Source organism: Dama dama, chromosome X (genome assembly GCF_033118175.1).
Source record: "Dama dama isolate Ldn47 chromosome X, ASM3311817v1, whole genome shotgun sequence".
In the NCBI taxonomy this organism is placed as follows: domain Eukaryota; kingdom Metazoa; phylum Chordata; class Mammalia; order Artiodactyla; family Cervidae; genus Dama; species Dama dama.
Window position 1 is genome coordinate 12,091,965 of NC_083714.1, and position 26,725 is coordinate 12,118,689.

At 41.6% G+C, this 26,725-nt stretch overlaps 1 protein-coding gene across 1 annotated transcript in view; it reads left to right on the plus strand.

Moving 5' to 3' along the window:
• The window catches only part of VSIG1 (V-set and immunoglobulin domain containing 1), an 85,091-nt gene extending 64,781 nt beyond the window's left edge, over nt 1–20,310 (plus strand). Inside the window, exons 5-12 of the mRNA XM_061136976.1 lie at nt 1,669–1,684; nt 3,935–4,098; nt 5,573–5,671; nt 11,876–12,074; nt 18,059–18,214; nt 18,603–18,722; nt 19,049–19,196; nt 19,995–20,310. Of these exons, the coding sequence (XP_060992959.1) occupies nt 1,669–1,684; nt 3,935–4,098; nt 5,573–5,671; nt 11,876–12,074; nt 18,059–18,214; nt 18,603–18,722; nt 19,049–19,196; nt 19,995–20,310 (1,218 nt within the window). The remainder of the gene's footprint in view (nt 1–1,668; nt 1,685–3,934; nt 4,099–5,572; nt 5,672–11,875; nt 12,075–18,058; nt 18,215–18,602; nt 18,723–19,048; nt 19,197–19,994) is intronic.
• The last annotated feature ends 6,415 nt before the right edge of the window (nt 20,311–26,725 follow it).

Here is a 26,725-nt window from a genome sequence, read left to right on the forward strand (position 1 = left end):
AGTTTCAGGAGTTTTTTTGTTGATTTTTTTGGTTTTCTGCATAGGCAGCATGTCATCTGTCATTTCGCACAATCCATATACCTTTTATTTCCTTTTTGTGTCTTATTGCATCAGCTAGGACTTCCAGTATAAGACTGAAAAGGAGTGATGAGAGGGGATATCCTTGCCTTGTTCCTGATCTTAGTAGGAAAGCTTCTAGTTTTTCACCATTATGTATGATATTAGCTGTAGGAATTTTGTAGCTGTTCTACATCAAATTGAAGGAGTTCCCTATTCTTAGTTTATTGAGAGTCTTTATTATGAATACATGTTAGACTTTGTCAAATGCTTTCTCTGCATATATTGATATCATGTGATTTTTTTTTCTTTAGCCTATTTCTGTGATAATGAATAGATTTTCAAGTGTTGAACCAGGATTGCATGCTTGGTATAAATCACACTTGGTCTTGGTGTAGAAATTCATTTTACTCATTGTTGGATTTGATTTGCTAATATTTTGTTGAGGATTTTTGCATCTGTATTCATAAGACATATTGGTCTATATTTTTCTTGTAATATCTTTTTCTGGTTTTAGTATTAGGGTGATGTTGGCATCTCAGGATGAGTTAGGAAGCATTCCCTTTGTTCTGTTTTCTAAAGGAGATTGTAGACAGTTGATACAGTTTCTTCCTTAAATATTTGATAGAATTCACCAGTGAACCCATCTGAACCTGGTGCTTTCTATTTTGGAAAGTTTTTAATTATTTATTCAATTTCTTTCATAGATACAGAATAGACATAGGCTTGTTCCAATTGTCTACTTTTTGTGTGAGTTTTGGCGATTGTGTCTTTCAAGAAATTGGGCCATTTAATCTAGGTTGTCAAATTTGTGGGCATAGATTTGTTCCTGGTATTCTTTTATTAATCTTTTTAATGTCCATGGTATCTGCAGTGATGGCCCCTCTTTTATTAGTAATTATAGCCTTTGTATTTTTTTCTTAGTTAGCCTAACTAGAGCCTTATCAATTTTCTTTATCTTTTCAGATAACCAGTTTTGGTTTCATTGGTTTTGTCTATTTATTTCCTGTTTTCAGTTTCATTGATTTCTACTCTAATTTTCATTATTTCTTTTCGTCTGCTTACTTTGAATTTAATATACTCTTAAATTTTTTTTAATTTTATGGAAATACAATTTATTTACAATGTATTAATTTCTGCTGTACAGCAAAGTTATTCAGTTATACATATATGTTCTTTTTCATATTCTTTTCCATTATGGTTTATCACTGGATACTGAGGATAGCTCCCTGTGCTATACAGTAGGACCTTATTGTTTATTACTCTTCTTTTTCTAGTTTCCTAAGGAACAAGCTCAGATGATTGATTTTAGAGCTTTCACATTCAGTGTTGTAAATCTTCCTCTAAGCACTGTTTTGGTGGCATACCATAAATTTTGATAAGTTGTATTTTCACTTTCATCTAGTTAAAAAATATTTTAAGATTTCTCCTGAGATTTCTTCTTTGACCCATATGTTATTTAGAAGCATGTTGTTTAATCTCCTAGTATTTTGGGACTTCCAAGTAATCTTTTCTGTTATTGATTTCTACTTTATTTTCATTGTGGTCTGAGAGCAGACAGTGTTTGATTTCTGTTCTTTTAAAATTGTTAAGGTCTTCTTTATGGCCCAGAATGTGGTCTGTCTTGGTGAGTATTCATAGTGTTTTTTAAAAATTAATTAATTTTAATTGGAGGCTAATTACTTTACAATATTGTGGTGGTTTTTGCCATACATCTACATGAATCAGCCATGGGTGTACATGTGTTCCCACCATCCTGAACCCCCCTCCCTCCTCCCTGCCCACCCCATCCCTCCGGAATGTCCCAGACCACCAGCTTTGGGTACCCTGCTTCATGCATAGAATTTGCACTGATCATCTATTTTACATACAGTAATATATATGTTTTGTTTCAATGTTATTCTCAAAGTACATCTGTTTGTATAGATGGGCTTCCCAGATGGTGCTCGTGATAAAGAACCCACCTGCCAGTACAGGAGACATGAGAGATGTGGGTTTGATCCCGGGGTAGAGAGGATTCCCCTGGAGGATGGCATGGCAACCCACTCCAGTATTCTTGCCTGGAGAATCCTGTGGACAGAGGAACTTGGTGGGCTACAGTCCACAGGGTCATAAAGAGTCGGACACAATTAAAGCCACTTGGCACTGATGCACACAAGGCTCTTTGTATAGAACACTCTACCCCAAAAGAGCAGAATGCACTTTTTTACCCAAGCACCCAAGAACACTTAGCAAGATAGACCATAGGCATGTCCATATAACAGACCTCAGCAACTTTAAAAAATTTGAAACAGAAAGACAACAGGACAGTCTCTAAATACTTGAAAATTATGCAGCACACTTCTAAATAATCTGTGGATCAATGAGAAAGTCTCAAAGGAAATTTTTTAAATATATATAGAACTGAGTGAAAATTGAAATATAAAATACAGGCAAATGTAACATGCAGCTAAAGCAGTGCTGAGAGAGAAATTTATAACACTAAATGCTTAGATTTGAAATGAAGAAAAGTCTCAAGGGAATGATTGAAGTTTTTACATCAAGGAACTAGAAAAAAAAGAATAAAATAAACCCAAAACAAGCAGAAGGAAGGAAACAATCAAGAGCTGAAATCAATGGAATTTAAATAGGAAAACTATAGAGAAAATTAAATGAAATAAAGTCTGTTTTTTTGAAAAAAGTTGATAAACCTCTAACAAGATTGATAAAAATAAAAAGAGATAAGACACAAATTGTCAATATCAGAAATGAAATATGGGATATCACTATATATCCTGCAGTCATTAAAAATACAATAAGGGAATACTATGAGCAACTTTATTCACATATTTGATGACTTAGAAGAAATGGATCAATTCCTCAAAAACAACAAAGTACTAAAACTCACTCAATAGAAGATGTATTGTCTGACTATCTCTATAATCATTAAGGAAATTGAATTCATAATTTAAAAACCTCCTGAAAAAAGAAATCTCCAGGCCTAGATACTTTCACTGTATAATTCTACCAAATGTTTAAAAAATAATTAGCAATTTTATACAATTTTTTCAAAAAAATAGAAGAAGAGGAGGGAACATCTCAAAACTTGTTTTTGAAACTAGTATTAACCTGATACAAAAACCAGACAAAGACATACAAAAATATTATGAACATAATTTTGATCTTGTGCCTGCACTAAGTTCCTCAGTTGTGTCTGACTTTGTGACCCCATGGACTGTAGCCTGCCAGACTCCTCTGTCCATGGAATTTTCCAGGAAAGAACACTGGAGTGGGTTGTCATTTCCTCCTCCAGGGAATCTTCCCAACCCAGGGATCAAACCTGCATCTCCTGCATTGGCAGGCTGATTCTTTACCACTGCAGATCTTGTAGCCTCCTTAAAATGGTTTTAGGGCTAGGATAACCAACTCATTTAGTTTTCTTAGGACTTTCCTGGTTTAAGCACTGAAAAGTCCTAGCAAAACCAGCATCACTTGCTCAAGACCTACCTGGTTTTAAAACTGAATGTGCCACATGCAAGGAACTTCATCAGCCCTGGGCCAACTGCACTGGTTGTTCTCAATAGTCATGGACTTTTTGGGTCTCTGGACAACACTTTAAGAACTTCCATGTCAGGCCATACTCACACAGAAGAAATTCTCAGTTTAATATTGTTAACTCACCACCACATAGAAGTTGAAGATCTTCACACTGTAATTAGTTAGAAATTCTCCTACCCCATGCCAGTTGCTTGCTTGACTTTCAGACATGGTTCATTCTACATTCTCCTCCTCACCTTGGATTCCTCAAATAAGATGTCATTGAAAGTGCTTTGTAATAAAAAAAAAAGTCACTAGAATGTGAAGGTGTGCCATTGTTTTTTGATGATTATCTTTTCAGGTCAAGTTAATGGAGTGCAAGTGACCATCCCAGACAGTTTTGTGAATGTGACTGTTGGATCTGATGTCACTCTCATCTGCACCTACACCACCACTGTGGCCTCACTGAACAAGCTCTCCATTCAGTGGACATTCTTCCATAAGGAGGAGTCACAACCAGTTTCTGTAAGAACCTTTTCCCCATGAACTATTCCCCTTCAGTAGTTCTGACATAAACTGTTGGGGTCAGTGTGTAAAGAAGGAATGGTAAGCCAGTGGCAACAGGAGCAGAGCCTCAGATACTAGAAGTCTGGAGATAGCTGTTTAGGGAAGGTCATCATCTAAGTGACAGCCTTTGTCCTCTCCTCATATTTAGTTATGGCCTGTGACCTCCATTCTGTGTAGGTCAGCATCAAGTATATCACATATTCTAGAGTAGGCAGGAAGGGTCTTTCTTAGGTGAAATGAGCAGTAGTTCTGAAAGGGCTTCCCCTCCTCCAGATCTCTCCCTATTATTTTCAGAAAACTCTAGTTCAAATATGTGTCCTAATTGATCCGCAGATCTCTGTGAAACTTAGCATCTGGACACTGCTTGTCAAGTGAGCTAGCTCATTGTACCAGACTGAGTCCTAATGGAATGAGACTCCTTACATGGGTGGGTAAGGGCAAAGTCGTAATGAACCCTGGGGAATCAGAGGCAGCTGGAGGCTAGAGGATAAGGGACTGGAAGGGAGGCTGGGGTCTGGGTAAGAGGTAACTGGGGGAGGGTGGATGAAAGTCAGAGGAGGATGATTCTACTTGCAAGTTGCCTATGCCTAGATTTTTTTTTTCATCTGGCCTTAAGGGTAATTCCTCCTTTAAATCAGTCCAAAGACTAAAATGAATATACTCAAAAGTGTGTGGTTTATGTGTGTGTGTTGGGGGAGGGGGCATATGTGCGTACATTTATGCATGTGAGTGTGCAAGCATGTATGCCAATACATATCCCTTGAGGGGGAAAAATCTGTAGCTTTCATCAGATTTTCAAAAGGATGTATGATCCAAAACAAGGAGTTCAGAGAAGAGACAAATCAGTGTGGTTTGGATATAGTTGAGTTGGGCCTTGAAGGAAAGCAAGGGTGATGATGCTAGAAGATAGGGAGAGAGGCAAGTTGAGTGGGCTGGAGGAGGCCCAAGGGTGGAGGTGGAGAAGAAGGAGCGCCAGTGTCACTTCAGTCATCACTGAGCTTTCGGAGGTGCTGACTCCTCTTTGTACCAAAGGTCTTGAACACTTGTTCAGAAGGAAACATCGTTCAAGAGGAGACTCTATCAGTGCCGCCCTCTAGTGAAAGTTCAACAGTTTTGTTCAGTACTGGTTACCTTAGAGGGGCTTCCCCGGTGGCTCAGATGGTAAAGAGTCTGCCTGCAATACAGGAGACCTGGGTTTGATCCCTGGGTCGAGAAGATCCCTTGGAGAAGGGAATGGCAACACACTCCAGTATTCTTGCCTGGAGAATTCTATGGACAGAGGAGCCTGGTGGGCTACAGTCCATGGGGTCACACAAGTATTTGAATCATTCTGTGCCTCTCTTCAAACTATGGTAGAACAGTAATATTCTACTTGGGCAGTATACCTTGTAGCATTCAGTCCTCAGATCCACCCACTTCTGCTCAAACACAGCACAGCCCATGCCTCAATATTGAGAAAAAGGCAGTCAGTCAGTGTCTAAAACTGGTGCATGCAAGAGATGCTTGGGGAAGATGTAGTTGGACCTCTCAGGCAGTAACACCTGTACTGTTGGACCCCCTCATTATTTGGAGTCTCTAGGCTAGTGGCACCAGATTTTTGAAGTGGAATAGGAGGGTCAGAGTTTGGTAACAGTTGAGATCAGCACAAGCCCCTGGCAGAGGTGAGACAGTCTTTTTTTTGGCTGTGATGAGTCTTCGTTGTATGGGCCTTTTCCCTAGTTGCAGTGAGCAGGGGCTACTCTTCGTTGCAGTATGCAGGCTTCTCTTATTGCAGAGTGTGGGCTCTAGGGTGTGAGGGCTTCAGTAGCTGTAGCACGTGGGCTCCATAGCTGCAGCTCCTGGGCTCTAGAGTACAGGCTCAATAACTGTGGTGCACAGGCATAGTTGCTCCACAGCATGTGGGATCTTCCCAGATCAGGTATCCAACCCATGTCTCTTGCATTGGCAGGAAGATTCTTTACCACTGAGCCACCAGGGAAGCCTTGAGACAGTCTTGAGTTTGCTTTCTCATGCCCATGTCTGGAATTCCTTTCATCTTCCTCTGAAAGTTTCAGGCTCTATTGCTGCCTTGATCAGGGCAGTGGTCAACTCTTGTAATAAGCTCATCTTCTCCTCCCCCAAAATCATTGTGTTAAAGGAGCAGTTGACTCCAAGACCTAGTACTTCTCAGTACCCAGGGGAGAATATTATCTCCTAGGGACTACCCCCTCCATAGGGTTCCTTTGTGAATAGAGGCTATGAAGGTATTCCATAAGTCTTCTGACCAGGTGCCAGGATATTCATTTGTTGTTGTTGTTGTTCAGTCACTAAGTTGTGTCCAACTCTTTGCGACCCCATGGACTGCAGCATGCCAGGCTTCCCTGTCCTTCACTACCCCCCAGAGTTTGCTCAAACTCATGTCCATTGAGTCAGTGATACCATCCAACCATCTTGTCCTCTGCCACCCCCTTCTCCTCCTGCCCTCATTCTTTCCCAGCATCAGTGTCTTTCCAATGAGTTGACTCTTCACATCAGGTGGCCAAAGGATATTCATTAGCATGGTCTTTCTTTTAGAGAAGCCCTCCTTTCAGATAGTCAGTTCCTCAGCAAGAGTCACAACTGAAGACTCTAGACCCCAGAACAGGCAGGCTAGCTTGGAAGTTTTGGTTCCCTTCTTATGAATGGCTGCCTCTTCATTCAGCTAGTCACTGGAAAAATTATTAATACAGGGACCTCACCTGCCCTTGAACAGGACAGGCATGGAACCTACTTAGCATGAGTCTCTCAAACAACACATACTCATCTAGGATAGCCACAGTGGAAGAAACCCTGCACCATCTTCATCTCTCTAACACCCATATAATGTGAACAACTTCTTTCTAGAACCTAGTATCATTGTACTCCATGGCTGCTTAGATTCTTCTAGCTTGGCCTCTACAGATAGTATTATATCCAATGCTTTTCAAATATTGGTGAAGTGAGGGTGCTTCATCTCCTTAGGAGCACACTTGAAAATGAGCAAACTGTTGGTCTAATTGTTATAAATGGGAGTCACTACTGATGCTAGTGGATGGTGTCTAGAGGGGCTTAATGTCTTGTGATATGTAGGTGAGACCCACACAGGAAAGAATCGTTTGCCCCAAATGCCAGTGTGGCTCCCATTGAGAAATACTCCAGCTTCTTCCCTTCCCAGCACCCCTCCCAATCAAATTTTTTCTTTTCAGTGTCCCATTTCTTCAGATGTCTATTCTTACTAAATGTGATAAATTAATGTAATGCTAAGGTGTTAAGGACTAGTGACCATTTACTTTGTTCTCTCTCACAAAAACTGTTTAAGCAGAAACCTTCCGTGACTTACAGGAACAGTTCAACTGGTGGGTGTCTCAGGCACATGGCAGGCTGGGAAGGGAGTGGTTTGGAACAGGCAAGCCTTCCTTTTGGTGTTATATTCCTTCCATGTGCAATCCCAGCCTCCTTAAATAGTCTAGAGAAAATTCTAGGCTTGAGACCATCATTACTCTACATTCCTCTTCTCCCATGGTTAGTGCCTTTAGGAGCAGAGCAGGAAAGGAAGAAGCTGGAAGGGAAAGAATGGGTGGTTTGCTGTGGACTTGCACATTTCCAAAAGGAACCCACAAAAGCAGCTCTGGAGGCTAAAGGCATTTATTAGCTCAGACTCAGACTCAAACAGAAAGCAGACTGAATTCCTTCAACCCTTCTTGTTCATATTCCAGCGCTAGTTAGAGAGCAGTATCACAAAGCTGAGGGAAAAATCTTTTTGGACAAATCTGGCTCCCAGCTGCACAGCCTTATGTGAATAGGAGCTTGGCACAGGAGGAAGAGAAAGGCTGTTATTGCAGCTGGCATCCATTGAAGGCATCATGTGGTGAACCCACTTGGCATGGGAAACATCATGCCAATGAATAGCAGCAATTGGAAGAAGAAGGCTTGGGCTGGAGAAGGTGATGGAATGGCCCCAAGAGGGTAGGGTGGCCTGGAAGTCATCTTCTTGGTCCAAGGCAGGCATGTGAGTGCCATGTTCATGGATTCAAGGGACTTGAGAGGTCTGGATTCTAGGTCTGACTACCAAGTGTGTGACCTTGGGATGATCACTTCCTCTTATGGGGCCTCTGTGTGTCCTTTCCTGTAGTAGAAGAGGATGAATCAGAGGTTGCAGACTGGCAACCTCTGGGCCCTATTTGGCCAGCAAATGCATGTTGGTTGGCCAGCCAAGTATTTTGTTTATTTGCTCAGTTTGAAAGCCTTGTTTGTTTTGGCTCTGCAGTTCACCACAGTCCTTACTATCCTCCATGATCTTGCCACTACCCACCAGCCCCTCCCAGCTAGTTCCCATATTTCCAGTATCCAGCTGGTTCCTGAAGGCTCCGCTGCCTTAGCAACCATGCGCTGAGTTATCTCTTTGGGAGTCTTATAACTAATGTGCTGTTATGTCTCCGTAATCAGCCTCTAACATCACCACGGGGCAGGCAGAGAGGACCCTGGGGGGAAAGTAGGGCATTCTCCTGTGAACACAGCCACAAAAGGCAAGTGGCCAAAAAATGAACAAGCGCCACTTAAAGGAATACATGGATGGATTTTCTCAGGGCAGACTTGCCACCCCCCATCATCACCCCCAAAGAATGTGGCCTGTTGAACAGCCGTGGCTTTTCCTGGACCTCAATTTGTTTGATCTCTAAATTGACAATATACTTTCCTTGAAAAGTGTACAAGCCTCACAGGATCATGAGCCAGGCTTTGGCCATCGTTCAGCTTTGATTTTTAAAAGAATTATTCTTTTGTGGAAAATGGAACCAAGTTGCAGTTCCTTCCTGTGTGATTAGATAAGTAGTTTCAGGAAAGCATTTCATTTTCTTTCTTCACAAGGACGATATGACAGTGTGGACTTCCCCTAACAGAAAGCCCCTCCACCTGTGTCTGGCCACTGGCTAGCCTTGGGGACTTTCCTTCTCACACAGCACCCTGAGGCCAGGGCCTTTCCCTTTTAGGTGTCCATTGTTACACCTCTTTACCTCTGCTTCCATTCCAGACATTTTCAGTATTATTTGTGGGACAACAGAATTTATTAGGCTCACAGTGTGAGGAGCTAGGATCGAAGGGTTGGTGAAGGTCCTTTTTTCAGGGAAGTTACAAGTCTAGGGCCTCATGACTTATTTGCTTGTTGATACATGGCCAACCATGAAACTTTTAGTGTGGCTTCTTTTCATGTCCTAGTCTTGACCTAAAACACACTCTCTTGGCCCCCTACTCTTTGTAGAAATAAAGTCTTTTCCCCTAGATCTTCTGGGACTTACTGCAGGCTGTAGGCAGGACTGATGTTTCTCACTGTGATGTCATCAAGCCTCAATATAAAACAGGCTGACCAACCCCCCAGTCTTCCTGGGAGCAGGGGATGTGGCCAGATACCTAAGCTGCAAAGGGCTTCCTTGATAGACCACAGGCTGCATTCCGGCTAAGAGTCTACAGGGTCACAAATTGTTAATTAGAAAGTAAATAAGGCTAGGCTGGCTAGTGAAATGGAAAGCCGGATATCTTGGATGTCAACTCACTTAAAGGAAATAGACCTTTGACAAGTTGAACTTCCTCCTGCCCTACTTGAATACCTTAGGTTACACTGGCTTACCAGTTTGTAAGTCAAACAAGACCCCTCTGGAGCAAGAGTTTATGATTTCAGTAGGTATGAATGGACGAATTGACTTATAAATGGCTCTTTCAGGGCACGAAAGAAAGCTAGCTGATGTTAGAGGACCGCAGGAGAGAGACAAGTTGTTTTCTCCTTAAAGATACTCTTTTCTTTGAATTTTCCATCAGACTCTCCCTTTCTGCTTTAGTTTAAAAACTTCCTGGCTGTTTCCCTGAAAGAGAATACATTTGAATTTATGTAGACAATATCTTTTGGTTTTCTGATTGCCTTCCCTGTCTCATTAGCCTGTTAATGTAAAGAATGCTGGACAAGGAAATTGAAGGACTGGGTTCTAGACCCGACTCAGCTGTTAACTTTGTGTGTCTTTTTTAAAGCTCTCTAGGCTTCAATCTCTTCTATAAAGTGAGAAGAGTGAATTAAATGAACCATAAGTCTCTTCTAGTAGATTTTATTAAATATCAATTGCCAGTGGACTAGGGCAATCCCAGTTTATTGATAATGCAAAACAATCTCTGGAGTCACAGGCATTTATATTAAACTAACAAAGTGTGTACACAGACTGTGTATTATGAAGGGACCTCGGGATCACCTAATCCAGTGATTCCTAAGCTTTAGTCTATTCGTGTCTCATCTTCATGATTTTTTGTCATATTTGTGTATTACCAGCACCAGTAATTGTTTAATGTTTTCTATATTGACATTTTGGGGGGCCACACAGTGAGGTTTGTGAGATCTTAGTTTCCTGACCAGGGATTGAACCTGGGCCACTCAGCAGTTAGAAGTACTGAGTTCTAACCACTGGAGTGCCAAAGAATTCCCTGACTTGGTTTTTAAAAGTCTTAAAAGCGTCTGCCTTAGTTTCACTGTAAACAATAACATCCATGAGTTCACAGATTTGATGTGTTAGATTTGTCTCTAATACACATTAGATTTTTAAGTTTTCAATTATTTACAACCTAAAATCAACTTATGTGCCTATGCTAGGAGAATACATATCATACTTTAGAGAACACTGCTCTGGTTCCTTGTTCAGATATGGAAACTAAAGGTTGAAGAGATTAAATGACTTTTTTTCTTACTGCAAAGCAGGTTGCCATGGAGACATGACCAGCGGCTACCTCTCCCATGTTATAATCAGAGGCCCAGTGTGGCTAAAACCGAGGTCTTATTCCTAGACCAGGTCTTTTTACATCACACTCTGCTGCTCCCATGGTTACCATTATGATTTAATATCCAAGTTCTATAATACAGATGGGACTAGAATCAAGATATTTCTTAAATCTAGTTAATTAAAATAATAATATATAAATCTTTATGACTTTGGGTGGGTCATTAGTCTGTACTTGAGTGCCTGCTTTTATCTGAAAGCATTAATAATTCCATTTCTTCCTCCTGCCATGTGAGGAGAAAGGTAATAGCTACTGTTGACCAAGCACTTCCTAGGCCCTTGACTAAGTGACTTTGCTTCATCCTTATACCACCATTGTGAGGGGATGGGGCCACATGGTTTCTCAGGAGCCTTTCTGCTCTGAAATGTTATTCTTCTAACAAACAGAATGAACTCAGTTTTGCTTATCCAAAAGAATATGTGTGTTCAAAAGGAGCATGAATATTCTTTTAGAGGAATCAGATATTCTAGATAAGCCCACTGGGTAAACTCAAGGCAAAGAAAGTTTATAAAGTAGAATAAAATGATGGTTTGGTTTCCCCATCAGACACTTGTGTCCTAAACAATGAGTTTCTTTCAGGTAGACTCATCGGGGAGTATCCTGATCTCCTGGCCTAAGCTTAGGAGTTGAATCTTGTCAGCTCTGGCTGCCTACTGTCTACAAGACAGGCATACCTTTGTGGTCTGATGATATCATAGAGCTGCTTTGAGCACAAGTGAGGTCACAACTGTGTACAGCCTTGAGAGACCTACAGTGTCCCACTGAGCTGAGAAATCTTTGCCACAGGGGTCTTACCAGGGGTGGGAGGGGTGGGGGGATTCTAGTTATCGTCCAAGAAGGAAACATTGGATAGAGAGAACTTCCAAGTAGTTTATCCTAGCCTGAGACATTGTCCAGTTCTCATTTATGTCATTTTCTCTCCTAGATTTACTATTCTGAAGGTGGACAAGCTACAGCCATAGGAAAATTTAAAGATCGCATTGTAGGGTCCAACGCTTCAGGTAACGCATCCATCACCATCTCGCATATGCAGCCAGAAGACAGTGGCATCTACGTCTGTGATGTTAACAACCCCCCTGACTTTTTCGGCAAAAATCAAGGCACCATCAGTGTCAGCGTGTTAGGTATGGACATTTTATTTTCTGCTTTTTCTCTTCTTGTTTTCAATTTAGGACATTGAATGAGCCAAGGCAGTGAGTTATGGTGCCAATTAAGTCCCAAGGGTGAATATCCTCCCTACTTCTTTTATTACCAGGAAAATAGAGACACACCACACCAATCCAACCCATAGAATAACACTGAAAAATCACTCACAAAACATGTTGAAACAGTTGTCAAAACAAATGGGGCTGCCACCATGACAGATAGCAATGGATGACCAAACCTCTTGGGTCCCTATCTCTGAAGGATGCAGTGAGAACAGACAGGACAACCCACAGTCTCACCAAATGATCACTAGCAACTCTTTCAGTGAGAACCTCCAAGTGAAGCCAGTCCTACTTGGGGGAGACAACTGTCAACTTTTGACCTCTCCTAAGCCAGCCACAATTCCCACTGTTAAATTATTCTTTTAAATAAAGGCAGAAAGGTCCTTTTCTAAAATATTAATGCTGTTTGGAAAAAGGACCAGAGTTGATTCATTTACTTATACACAAATATTCATTCTGTGACATGGAGCAAGTCATATCTGTTCTTCAAATGAATTTGGAGTGGTTCATTTATGTGGTGTTTATTAAGTGCCTGCTTCGGGTCAGGAGCCATGATAGAGGCATGGTTTCTGCTCTTGGGGAAGTTCACAATATTGGTGATTTTTAGGGCTCCTTCCAATCTCTGTCTGAGTTTTGCCCCTGTCTGTATTGCTTAGCAAGTCCTATCTGCAGGCCTTCACACGTATGGACGGGAGGGAGGCAAGGGCTGTCAACCTTCACCCATTAACAAGTTGAGCTAAGGGCTCTCCCACTTCTATGTAACCTCAAGTGGAACTGGTCTAGCCATGGCTGCTCTTGAGCTGTGTACATCCATCCCGGGAAAAAAAGGAACTAGATCAGACAATAATTGAGTAGCTTGGAAAAGCCTCAATTGGTAACAAGGTGCACACGGAGGAGGACTGTCCAGTATTGTCTGAGCTTGCTGCCCAAGTGATGCTAACAAAGAACCAACTCTTTACTGTGAGGCTTGCTACTGCATCTACTCACCTGGAAAAGAGGAAAAGGTAATCAAGAGCTGATTTCTAGGAGCAAGGTAACTCCATCGTGTTCTTATTTTTGCTGCATCCTGTGCTAGGCTTTGGGGGTACAGGGGACAACAAGACACATATCCATAAACCCTTTCCTGGGAGAGTTGATGTTCTGGGTTGGAAGACTAGCCATATACACGGGAGCTAAATGATATATGCACTGGCCTCAGTGCTAGTCAGTTCACCTTTCTCCGGCCATTTTGAGATGGGGTTGTAATTTCTGCCCCATATTATTAATTTCTGTAATTTCTGTCTCATATTATTACGAGAATCAAATGATATATTGGAGATTCAGTGTTCAAAGAATTTAAGGGATTCAGTTCAGTCACTCAGTCGTGTCCAACTCTTTGCGACCCCATGAATCGCAGCATGCCAGGCCTCCCTGTCCATCACCAACTCCTGGAGTTTACTCAAACTCATGCCCATCGAGTCGGTGATGCCATCCAGCCATCTCATCCTCTGTCGTCCCCTTCTCCTCCTGCCCCCAGTCCCTCCCAGCATCAGGGTCTTTTCCAATGAGTCAACTCTTCGCATGAGGTGGCCAAAGTACTGGAGTTTCAGCTTCAGCATCAGTCCTTCCAATGAACACCCAGGACTGTTTAAGGGATTAGTCCTCTACTATTTTTGTTACTCCCCAGCTCTGGGTTGTCCTTCTGACCAGAAACAACCTAAAGAAGCCAAGCCTCTTTTTATCTGAGCTTGGAATTAGCCCTGAGGTAAAGTTAGACAGGGTGGTTAATATTCTTAAAGTTTAGAGAATTCCTAATGAACTTCCGTAAGAAGTTGAGGGTCATTTCCCCTCTAAGTTTTTCTTTCCCAAGAGTCATGACTTTTCCTTAAGCCTCCAGTATCCAGGCAAGGTAAGAGATGAAAGACTCTGGATTTCTTTGGGAATTCTCAAAATCCCACTTTAATTAATTAGGCTAAGAACAAAGATGTTCTACAAATTTATGCTTTCTGGAAATTTTGAGACTGATAATTTTCTCTAAAAATTGCAGAGGCTGTTGGCAGCTCTCAAATTCTATTGCACATGAGTGCCTGTTCTGTCTGCCCTGACTGAGGGGTGGGGCATGGTGGGGGCAAGCATGTGCGTGCTAAGTCACTTCAGTCGTGTCCAATTCTTTGTGACCCTATGGCCTGTAACTCACCAGGCTCCTCTGTCCGTGGGATTCTCCAGACAAGAATACTGGAGTGGGTTACACTGCCCTCCTCCAGGGGATCTTCCCAAGCCAAGGATCGAACCTACGACTCTTAATGTCTCCTGCATTAGCAGGCATGTTCTTTATCACTAGTGCCACCTGGGAAGCCCAGGCAAGCATGTGAGGGAGACCAAGAGAGAGAGGTATTGACATTTCCTTAAATATTGCTCTTCCTAGCAATGCATCTTTCAGAAACTTTTGTAACCCAGTGGTAGACACAAACCCCATGCACTCACTTATTCATGCATATATTCATTTGGCACACCCAGAACAGATGTTCAGTCACTGTGGTAGGCAGTGGGAGATGGAAAGATGTAAAAGATAGGCTCCCAGCCCTCCTAAAGTTCTAAGTATGTAGTGGGGGAGGCAGATGTATCACATAAGCTTATAGTGGAGGGAGGAGAGGTGAGCTGGGAGATCACAGGGGAAACTGGAGAAGGCTTCCTGGAGAAAGTGACTTCTACAGTGAATGTTGAAGGATATGTAAGAGCATGTCAGGCAGAAGAGGGGCTGAGGTGGCAGGGTGCAGTTTAGGTGAAGGAAGCAGCAATGCGCAAAGGACCAGGTGGTTTGCATGATCATTCATCTGAAAGACTTCCATTAGGTATGACAGCCTTGGAAAATGAATCTCTGAAAAATACCCAGAAGAAATTTGAATAATTATTTTGTATGCATTTGGAATGAACATCATCTTCCTTCTGCAACTTGGCACGTAAAAAGAAAATGATGAATTTGGGAAGGTTTGAGAACACACTGAAACATTTTCATTTATTTTCTGAGGTGAGCCTCTTCTTCCCACCACAATTCTATTGAAAGCAATAAAGCTAAATGGTAGATCAGTGGCTTTGCCAGTAAAAATCCAAGTTCTGTCGGGGACTATAACTGGATGAAATGTCAATTCAATCCTGAATCAGTAGTTTTAGAAAGTGTATGGGTTTGGGATTTGGTTCAAAGTGATTCACTGAGTGTTTGGTTAATAAAAACGAAAGGAGAAAAATGTGTTCAGAAAAATATCTGGGTTTGATTCTGGGCTCAAGAAATGAATGCAAGTCATTCCAGGTTTTGGTCCATAATGAGTTCAAGTCCTGGGGTCTGGCTTTGTGATGAAACACCCCCATTTAATTTTCTGTTCAAATTATTCTGTTCCACTGTAAAAGCTATAAAATTCACCATGTTTTTTAAAAGGCAGTATCTTAAAAAAAAAAAGGCAGTATCTAAATCTAGTGATAGTTGGATTTCTGGTTAAATAGCCTAGTTTATTTAGGATAGGCAAATCCAAAGAGTTGTCCACAGCTGAGGGATCAATACCAGGAAAGAGAGAAAAAAGAGCTAAACAGAAAAATACTCCTTTTAATTCAAAGATACCTGTTCAAAAGAAGGGATTGTACAATAGGCAATTGGTTTAAGAAGATATGGTACATATATACAATTGAATATTACTGAGCCATAAAAAGAGTGAAATACTGCTGGTTCCAGCAACGTGGACGGACCTAGAGGATATTATGCTTAGTGAAATAAGTCCAACAGAGAAAGACAAATACTGTATCTCACTTATATGTGGAATCTGAAAAATAGTACAAATGAATATATATGCAAAACAGACTCACAGACATAGAAAACAAACTGATGGCTATCAAAGGGAAGAGTGAAGGGGGAGGGACAGATTAGGAGTATGGGATTAACAGCTTCAAAATACTATATATAAAATAGATATGCAATAAGGATATACTGTATAACACAGAGGGAATCTATACCCTTCATTGGAGAAGGAAATGGCAACTCACTCCAGTACCCTTGCCTCCATGGACTGAGGAGCCTGGTAGGCTAGAGTCCATGGGGTCGCAAAGAGTCGGACATGACTGAGCGACTTCACAGGATCTTGTAATAACCTATAATGGAATAAAAATCTGCAAAAATACTTAATTACCATATTGTGTACCCAAAACTATAACACAATATTGCAAATCAAGTATACTATAATTTTAAAAAAGAGGGGATGGTGAAATTTTCAAACAGCTATAGCTGTGTCTGTTTTTCTGCTCATATGTATAGTGGGTTAGTGTCCGAGACTGGAAGGTTGTCAGTTGTAATGTCAGAAATGTGACCGCAGTGTTTACTCCTGCCTGTGGGCAACAGCAATTCCATGTGTAAGATACTATATGCATGATTTTATTTGTATAAACACAATATATTTGGATTAGCTGGAGGTCAGATAATTTCTTGTGCACATTTTACAGATGAATTAACTGAGGCTTGGCTATGTTAGGTTACTTGCCTAAATACATCTGGTGTAAAGCTGCAGACCCAGGGTTCAGTGTGGACTCAGATCTGTGCTCTTAACTGCTGCCTCCCAAGTAAGAGTCGGAGAGCTGGGTAGTCTGGAGCATTTACAGCCTAAGCCTAAGGGAGAGAATCTATGCCTTTGGAGTGTCTTATATCTAAATTAATATAAGGCAGGTGAATGGGAAAATATTGATTCAGATCCTTATCTGCATGTCAGACTGAGGTTATAATAAGCTGTGAGCAGTAAGACGAGTGGCAAGAATCAGATTTTCAGCTTCCCACAGGACTTATCCGTAAGCATAGAAACTCAGCATATCCCAAACTGACCTCATCTTTGCCCCTTCCTCTTCCTCATTCCTTCCCCAAACACCTGTTCCTCTCCTTGACTTCTTTATCTCAGGGGGTGGCAAGATGGTGTACCCAGCTGTCCAAATCAGAAACTTGAGAGTCATCACTGAGCCCACCGTCTTCCTCATGCCACATATCCAAGCCCTCTGGACTTCTTAATACCTCTTGACTCTGTTTCCTCCCCTTCCTTGCCTCATGCACTCCCGGAGTCAGAACTCCCGGAGTCATTCAGTTAGAATGATCATTGTGCTGCCCCGCACCTACTTAAATTCCTTCTGTGAACCTGCTGCTCTCAGGATAAAAAACGTGAAACACAAAGCCCCTGAAGCTCTGGTCTCCATTGCTCTCTAGCCTAATCTCTTACCACTCTCCCCACCCCATTTCAAAACTGTGTAAGAGGCACTTTTGAATTTCTGGTGCCTAGTTCAGTGTTGGGCATACAGGAGGCACTCAAGTAAATGCTAGTGGCATGAAGGATGAAACAAGATTTCAGTGCCTTGTGGCACACCCCTCCCCCACAATGGGTTTCCCCTCCCAATGAGGGACATGGGCAAATTCAAACCTTCCATTGTGTGTCACCACCAGGAGAATTAATGCCAAAAAATAACTCACAAAGGAAAAGAAAAATATGGCATTAATAAGACAATTTGGGGGAGAAAAAAGTAGTTATCTCAAAGTGTTTAATGTTCTCTTTTCCTTTAAAACCATGCTTCCAAAATATAACCTCTGTTCTTAGTTTAATGTTTGCTTACATTTGACTGTTTTAATAATGGCATATTTTAAGACACAATGTGGAAATTCATGGTTATGAATCTGAGGAAGAGTCAGATGGAAGAGATGCTACTAGATGGCCCAGTGACGAGAGAGGTCTTTGCACCTGAAGTGCTCTACTGCCATCTGGTGCTACAACTAGAAAACTGTCAAAACAAGTTTTTTTAAGATTAAGAAAAAAGTGTACATAGTCTCCAAAATGAGAGTGAGGAAGTGGTACAGACTGCAATTCATCATGCCTGATTTCTTACTCTTTGTCATTGTCTTACAGTCAAACCTTCTAAGCCCTTCTGCAGCATCCAAGGAATAGCAGAAACTGGCCATCCTATATCTCTTACTTGCCTTTCGGTGCTTGGAACACCTTCCCCTGTGTACTACTGGTATAAACTTGAAGGAAGAAACATCGTCCAGGTGAAAGAAAACTTCAGTAAGTATATATCTTTGTTGCACCTGGCAAGGCCTGGTGTGTGGGCTTGGTTGACAGCATGTATATGTGACTGGCTGCTCGTCCTTAGAGCTCAGTCCTCTGTTTTTTTGGGGAGGGAAGTGTACAAAGAATGTCAGCCTGTCATCAAAATGATTGTCCTCTGGTCTTCTCCCCAGCTTCTAGAAGTCAAGACCATTTTTGGCTTGCAGGTAGCGGGTATGGAGAAAATAGGCATGGTCCCAGATGGGAGTCCTCAGGGGTCTAGTTGATCCATCTCCAGAAAGGGAGGCCAATCTGAGGAAGTGGGTGGGCATTGGATGGTCTGCTTCATTCCCATGATCTGTACCCATATACAAGATTTCAAAACATTATTTCCTGATACTGACAGACCCAGCCACCGGGATTTTGTTTATTGGAAACCTGACCAGTTTTGAACAAGGTTATTACCAGTGCACCGCTATTAACATCCTTGGCAATAGTTCCTGTGAAATTGACCTAACTACTTCATGTAAGTGGATTATATAACTTTTAACAGTTTCTCCTTAAGTATCCTGTGCCTGCCAATCAAGTCACTTAGAGTTCTTGGTTAGTCCTTCCTGACTCTGGAGATTTTGGTACTTTATTTATAGAATGATACAATGGACAACCATCCTAATATCTAATGCTTATATAATACTTCATATATGTAGAGTTCTAGGGCTTTCCACGGTCCCAGCCTATACAAGGCACTATCCCACTATATGAATGCCCTGAATATTTCCCACTGGTCACAGATTCACGGGAGGGGGCAGACACTGTGCTCCATTTTACTAACCAGCTGCTTGTATCCTCCAGATCCAGGAACTGGAATCATTGTTGGGGCCTTTGTGGGGACCCTGATAGGTGTCATCATTATCATCTCTGTGGTATGGTTCGTGAGGCGTAAGGTAAAGGCGAAGGGGAAGGAAAGGAAGAGGAATTCTAAAACCACCACAGAACTCGAGTAAGACCTTACTTCTGCTGCCTTTCCTTGAATAGACATGTCTCAGGCCTATCTCTCTCAGTCAGCTCTTCCTAAGCACGCCTCTTAGCATAAGATAGAGGGCCATCTCTCTGCTCGCTCTCGTTGCTTTTATGAAAGAGTGGTGATGGTTATCGCGTACTGGGTACTGTGTGCCAGACTCTGTTCTAAGCAATTTTATGTATATCAACTCATTTACCGGTGACAACAGTCCTTTTAGGGCTAAGAAAATGTTACAATATATTCATCTACTTGTCTTTCTATGAACAGCAAATAAAATACAATTTTCAATATTATTTTTTATGGAACAAGGGGTCAATAGACACAAAACTGCTGACAGCCCAGGCTCTTGCCCACTCTATTCTTCCTCATCAAATGTATATCACACACGTTCATGTGTTCTTCCCTCCATTTCTGTGCTTCCACAACTATGTATTGGGTACCAACCAAGTGCCAAGTATTGTGCTAGATGGAGTGGGTGCTAGAGAGGCATTGGAGCCATGGATTTGGCCCTCAACGATCCTGTTAGATCTTTATACCCTTTCCTCCTGACATGAGTTTTCCTGCCTCTTAAACACTGGTTTGTTTCTCTTGACAGTATACTATACAGTTAAGACCTAACCATTCTGTACCCTAAATGGAGACCCATGGTCTGACAGTGAGTCAGACTATCAGAAATCACAGGGGTTTGGGACCTATGGTCACTGAGGCTACAGAGCCTATGGCTCCACATGAGATGTCAGACCCTAACTTGTTCTTCCCTGGGCCTTCTTCCCACAGACCAATGACAAAGATAAACCAAAGAACAGAGGGTGAGACAATGCCACATGATGATGTCATCCAACTCGAAGCTGCCCTTCCGTCTTCCATCCATGAGACTGAGCCTGATACCACCCTGGGGCCAGATCATGAGCCTGTCCCCGAGCCTGAGCCTGCCTTGCAGCCTACTGTGGAGCCACCCTCTGGGCCTGAGCTTGTCCCCATGTCTGAGCTCGAGATCCAGCTGGAGCCGGAGCCTGCGCCCCAGCAGGAGCCCCAGCCCTTGATTGTAGATGAGCCATTTTCTGATGAGGAGAAGGGGGAGATTAAGCCATAGGCCAGTGGCCTGAGTACAGTGTTCATCACCAAGGAATCCATTAGTGGCATGTGGAATTGAGTTGACCTAACCAATTTCCCACCACCTGCCTTCATTCTGGCCAACCCTCTTCTAACATGGAGCTCTTCCCATCAATCCAGAATAGACAGATCAAGATAACTACTAAATAAATGCAAGGGTTCCTGCATTACCCAGTCTAGAGTACTTAATTTCACTAACCTGTAAACACAGTTAATGGCAAGTGATTTTGAACTCGTTGAAGGTGTTTTGCCACAACACCTGTGTCTTATTTCAGAAATCTTGTTTCTCTATTTTTAGCTATTCTTTGGCATTCCACATGCACACATGACAAGGTGCCATTAACTGGATTCAATATTATTTCTTGGATTTGCTGTTATCAGAGCTTCCCTATTCATTTTCACATTGATCACTAAGAATTCACCAGCAATAATCGCATAGATTGGGGACAAAATCCTTAAAATTCCAGAGAAGAAAGGGTACATATTAATTGGTACATAGCATTTAAAACTAGGTCTTAAAATTAATGCTTCATTTATCATATTAGATTCCCCAGGGAACCACTGTGCTATCCAATATCTGAGCACAGCAAAATTTTAAAGTAAATTAACTTTTTAAACGCAAAATAATGTACAGGCAAACAATTCCAAATACAACTTCCCTTCAATGAATACAAAATGTTGATATCACAGGTAATGTACTATTTAGCTTTGAATGAGCTATTATGTTGTCGCACTGTCTGATGCTATCTCTACTTTGGAAGGGCCAAACTAAATGAACACTTAAGATCTATCTTAGATAATCTGAACACATTAACTGTTCTACTGTTGGGATATTTCACATTAACAAAGAGATATAATTCTTGTGTAAATGCTAACTATTAACTAAAATGCATTCATATCACCTCTTCACCTGCTAAAAAGCTTTTCTTTTGATTATATTTATCAACACCCCGCTTTGAATAAATTTACAGGTAGACTTTTTCATTTGTGTAATCAGATTTTAAATCTTCTTTTAAGTAATACTCAATAAAAATCTTACTTTAATGAGCCTAAGGTAAATCTTTTATGAATAATTTTATTGGTTTTAACTTTATGTATAATAAACTGCACCTATTTCAAGTGTTTTGATGTGTTTTGACAGATGTATACACCCACAAATGCCTGCATACATGCTCAGTTGTTTCAGTCACGTCTGACTCTTTGCCACCCCATGGACAGAGGTGTCCATGGGATTTCCCAGGCAAGAATACTGGAGTGGGTTGCCATTTCCTCCTCCAGGGGATCTTCGTGACCCAGTGATCAAACCTGTGTCTCTTGTGGCTTCTGCACTTGCAGGCAGGTTCTTTGCCACTGAGCCAGCAGTACACTCATGAAAGCACCATGGTAGTCTAAATAGAGCATTTCCATCATCCCAAAATGTTTTCTATGCCCCTTTGTGCACTCTCACGATCACCCTGGACCCAGGCAACCATTGAATTGTTCTTCATCATTAGAGATTAGCTTTGTCTTCATATAAAAAGGACCATACAGTGTGTACTTTTTTGTGTGTCTTACTTCCTTATAAGTGAAGCCTTTTTAAATAAGAAATGAATCTTTAACTTATCACATCTAGGTTTTCATGTAGAGGAAAGTGAGAAACTCTTTGTATATAGATTATACCTATACACTAATGGAGGTAGAGTCTCAGAACGTTTTAGGGTAGACAGACATTGAAATTAACATTACACTTCTCCAGAGTCACGGAGAAAAGAGACAGCAAGTTTTTACTTATGTATTTTCTTTGATGTGTTAATTTTCAGCCATTTGCAGGGATTTTTGAAGATTCTGTAATTTTGTTCAGACTAAATATAATATTATGACATATAGTGTCTGATGGGTTCAGGAAGCAAAATGATGACGGTCTTAAGAATGACCTGATATTTAGATCTTAAAAACCAAATACCAGCAGTGTAAAAATTTTAATGACCAGAACGCCAAAGTAGCTGAAATTCACCTTCCCTTCTACTTTTATGATAGAGGCAAATTACAAGAAAAGAGACTTATAATATATAACAGTTAACAACACCACTCCCAAATTTTCGATGAATTGGTGCTGAGCAGGAAGGCAGGAACTCTTGGTGGTCTTATAGAGTTCTGTTCTTCAGTCTAATGCTCTCCAAACTGAGCTATTTCAGCTACTTCTTAAAGTTCTGTTCTTATTAGTATTGCTCTGATCAAAATGGGAGGATCCCCTGGAGAAGGGCATGCAACCCACTCCAGTATTCTTGCCTGGAGAATTCCATGGACAGAAGAGCCTGGCAGGCCACAGTCCATAGGGTCACAAAGAGTCAGACACGACTGAGAGACTTCACTTCTGATCAAAATTTTGATAGTTAGATTAGTGGTTTTTTTTACCTTTTTCTAGGCTATGGATCACTTTGAGAAAATGCTGTTAACTCTGGACCCCTCTCCTTAGAAAAATGCTTATACACACACAGTGTCATGTCCAGTTTTAGAAAAATTGCAGATGCCCAGAATCCAAGAATAAGAATTAGTGATTTATATAAAAACACAGAAGGCACATTTAATAAAATCATGTTTCCTGGGGTGCATGGATACTCTGCTGTATGACTCAAAATGATCTTGATAGTCTGGGAGCTGACTTGAAATCAACATAGTGAGTTTGCCAGGAATGGAGGGCATGGTCCTGTTTTAAGGATATAAGAGTACATGTTGCCCATGCAGAAACCCTAGCTGGGCAAGGTTGGGAAGTAGGTGAGGTTAATCGGAAGTGATATCTTTGGATCTCTGTTTTCAGTGCCCTTGGCCTTCTGGCATCTTATTTTCCAAACACCTGGGATTGTCATGTGCCTGCTGGCTCTGTGACCCATTCAGGTCTGTGTCCCTTCAGCAGGATTATTACTCAGCCTATCTCTCCCTTTGCCACCCTTTCCAAATGTAGCTGTTCTGTGGCCTGTTCTTGTCCAGTGGATATGATCTTTCATCAACCAGTGATGTCATTCAAGCTGATAATGAGCTAGCCCTCTTAGAAATAATTATCTTTTAACAGGACTCTTGAAAATAATTCTTTGGTCCGAAGATACTAATAATGGTGGAATTTCAAGTACTGGAACAATCCAGAGGGGAAGTATTCCTGGCAAAAGAAGCTTTCTCAGCCCCTCTCAAATCAAACCATATGGGTTACCATCTAACTACTCCATCTACTTGTAAGGCCACTCTGGGTCAGTGCAAGTTTTATCCCAGGCTGTTAATCTTCTATTAGTATCAATACATCCATAATATACCATATATTTATGTTTGTGATGAATCCTGAGACATTTTACAGATTCATAGCAAAATTGTGTTCACTAAATCTTACTTGGGTAGGAAAATGGGCTCCTATGTTAAAGAGATTCCCAATAAGGAAATAAAGTTTTTTTCCCCCTGCTTATTCATCAGTAGATCAGAAGATAAGTAGTGGATAGATCATCACCCAAATATTCTAGAAGATGGGTTAAGCTTCAACCAAATTCTTTCAGCATAATTCTCATTCAGATAGGGTACAACCTGATTTATTTTGCTACAGGTAGTTAAAAGTTAGGTGGGTCATCCCAACCAAATCCCCAACCAGCCTTGACTTCTTAACCATTCACTTCTCACTGCCCAAACAGATTTCCAGGAACTTCTTTCACCTGTTTCTGCATTTAGCAACTAGGATATGATAAAGTCAATGGAACAGCTTTGTAGCTTTCGGTCCTTATTGTCCCCAAATTCATCTGTTTATTCAGTCACCCACTGGATATTTACTGAATAGCTACTATGAACCAGGTACTGTGGCTGGTGACACAGTGCTGAGCAGAATCAGAGCTAGGACTTGTCTTCATGTATTAATAGTATACAGCTTTACTAACTGTGACAAGTTCTTACATGTCATCAACAGTAGTGCACTGACTAAAGGGCAAGAAGGCTGGAATTTGTATGGCATGGCACAGGGCCTCCAAGTAATAGTGATCTATGATTTTTTTTTTAAGAAGGACTAAAACACAGTAATTCTTGACCAACAACCCAGAAGCTATTTATTAATATTTGAGATCTCTTATGTTCTTTGGAGTACCAAGCAAATATTCCCCCCAGTATTGTATGCTGAGAAGTTAGCATTTGCAGCTTTTACCCTGAACTTCCAGTAAGAAGAGCTAGAAAGGAGCTTTGAGATTAATAGGACTCAAGCTTTTTTCAAACTCAGTGCACCTAAGGATAGTAATGCACATAATGGCCCACTCCTGACAATGATGGGGTGGAAGTAGGAGATCATGCAGAATTATAATCTTGGTGGGAGAGACAGGAAGAGATGAATGTTGTTTAAGAACCTGGGTCATTCTGGGACTTCCCTGGTGGTCCAGTGGCTAAGACTCCATGCTCCCAATGTTGGGGGCCCAGGTTCTATCTCTGGTCAGGGAACTAGATCGCACATGCCACAGCTAAAGATCCTGCGTGCTGCAACAAAGATGGAAAACCCTGCATGCATCAACTAGGACCAGGTGCAGCCAAATAAACAAAAATATTTTTTAAAAAGCTGGGTCATTCCTATAGAACCCCACCCAATCTGATTCCCAGTGTAATGTTCCTTTAACTGTACCAAATTACTAAATTCAATGAAACAAATCCAAGGTTTAGTAATAAAAGGTGGTTTACAATGTCTACATGCTGTAAATCAGGTCGTGCTTGCTTGTGCTCTTAGTTGCTCAGTCGTGTCCGACTTTGTGACCCCATGGACGGCAGCCCACCAGGCTCCTCTCTCCATGGGATTCTCCAGGCCAGAATACTGGAGTGGGTTGCTGCGCCCTCCTCCAAGGGGTCTCCCACATTGCAGGCGGATTCTTTACCATCTGAGGCACCAGGGAAGCCCAAGAATACTGGAGCAGGTTGCCTATCCCTTCTCCAGGGGATCTTCCTGACCCAGGGATTGAACCCAGGTCTCCTGCATAGCAGGCAGATTCTTCACCAGCTGAGCTACCAGGGAAGCCCGTAAAACAGGTTATGGGGTCTCATAACAGGTTCAAACCAATCTAAAGATTCAATAATCCCACTGGTCTTTGAAGCTTTGGTTTAAAAACAAAAAATAATTCAAAGATGATAATGAAGGTTCTGGGAAACCAGAAAATAAATCACCCCGCAAGTCCACCAATGTAAAGAAAAGCACAGGGTTTGGTGTGTGTGTGTATGTGTGTATGTTCAGTTGCTAAGTCGGGTCCGACTCTTTTGTGACCCCATGGACTGCAGCATGCCAGGTTTCCCTGTCCTCCATCTCCCAGAGTTTTTTCAAATTTGTGTCCATTGTGTTGATGACGCCACCCAACCATCTCATCCTCTGTTGCCCCCTTCTCCTCCTGCCCTCAGTCTTTCCCGGCATCAGGGTCTTTTCCAGTGAGTCGACTCTTTGTACCAGGTGGTCAAAGTATTGGAGCTTCAGCTTCAGTGGGTGGGTATTACAAGTAATGGATTATTGTCAAAATGTCACAGTACCTTCCATTTGGCCCACTGTTTTTTGAGTAGAGGTGGAAAGGAAATGAATCATTTTCTTTCAGGATCAAGATCCAGGAAATTTAGTGTTGGCTGTAGTTCTAGCTCTTGGTGTTTGATCATCTGTAAAATGGAGATGATTTCTGCCCTCTTAATGGCTACAATGGCGAATGGATGTAAAAATTTATAAAGTGTGGTATTCTACTTTTGGAGAACCTATGTCTGCTGATAATTGATTCAGTATTTTTTTCTCTCAACTGGGGATTCCTTTTAATTAAACTTTCTATTTTGTATTGGAGTTTAGCTAATTAACAATGTAGTGATAGTTTCAGATGGACAGCAAAGGGACTCAGCCATAAATATGCATGTATTCATTCTCCCCCAAACTCCCTTCCCATCCAGGCTGCCACATAACATCGGGTGGAGTTTCCTGTCCTATACAGTAGGTCCTTGTTAGTTATCCATTTAAAATATAGCAGTGTGTATATGTGTGCATTCTCAGTCACTCAGCCATGTCCGACTCTTTTGCAACTCCATGAACTGCAGCCTGCCAGGCTCCTCTCCCCATGGGATTCTCCAGGCAAGAATACTGGAGTGGGGTTGCTGTGCCCTTCTCCAAGGGATCTTCCCAACCCAGGGGTTGAACCCACGTCTCCTGCATTGCAGGTGGACTCTTTTGAGCCATTGGGGAAGCAGTGTCCATCCCAAACTCCCTAACTATCCTTTCTTCCCATCCTTCCCCTCAACCAGGTATTCTTAACCTTTTTAGAAGTCATACATCCTTTTGAGAATCTGACGAAAGCTACAAAACCCTCTTGCCAGAAAAATGCACATTAAAATGCATTCAATTTTAGGCAGTCAGTACAACTGTGAAGTTATAGTCATACACCTCCAAG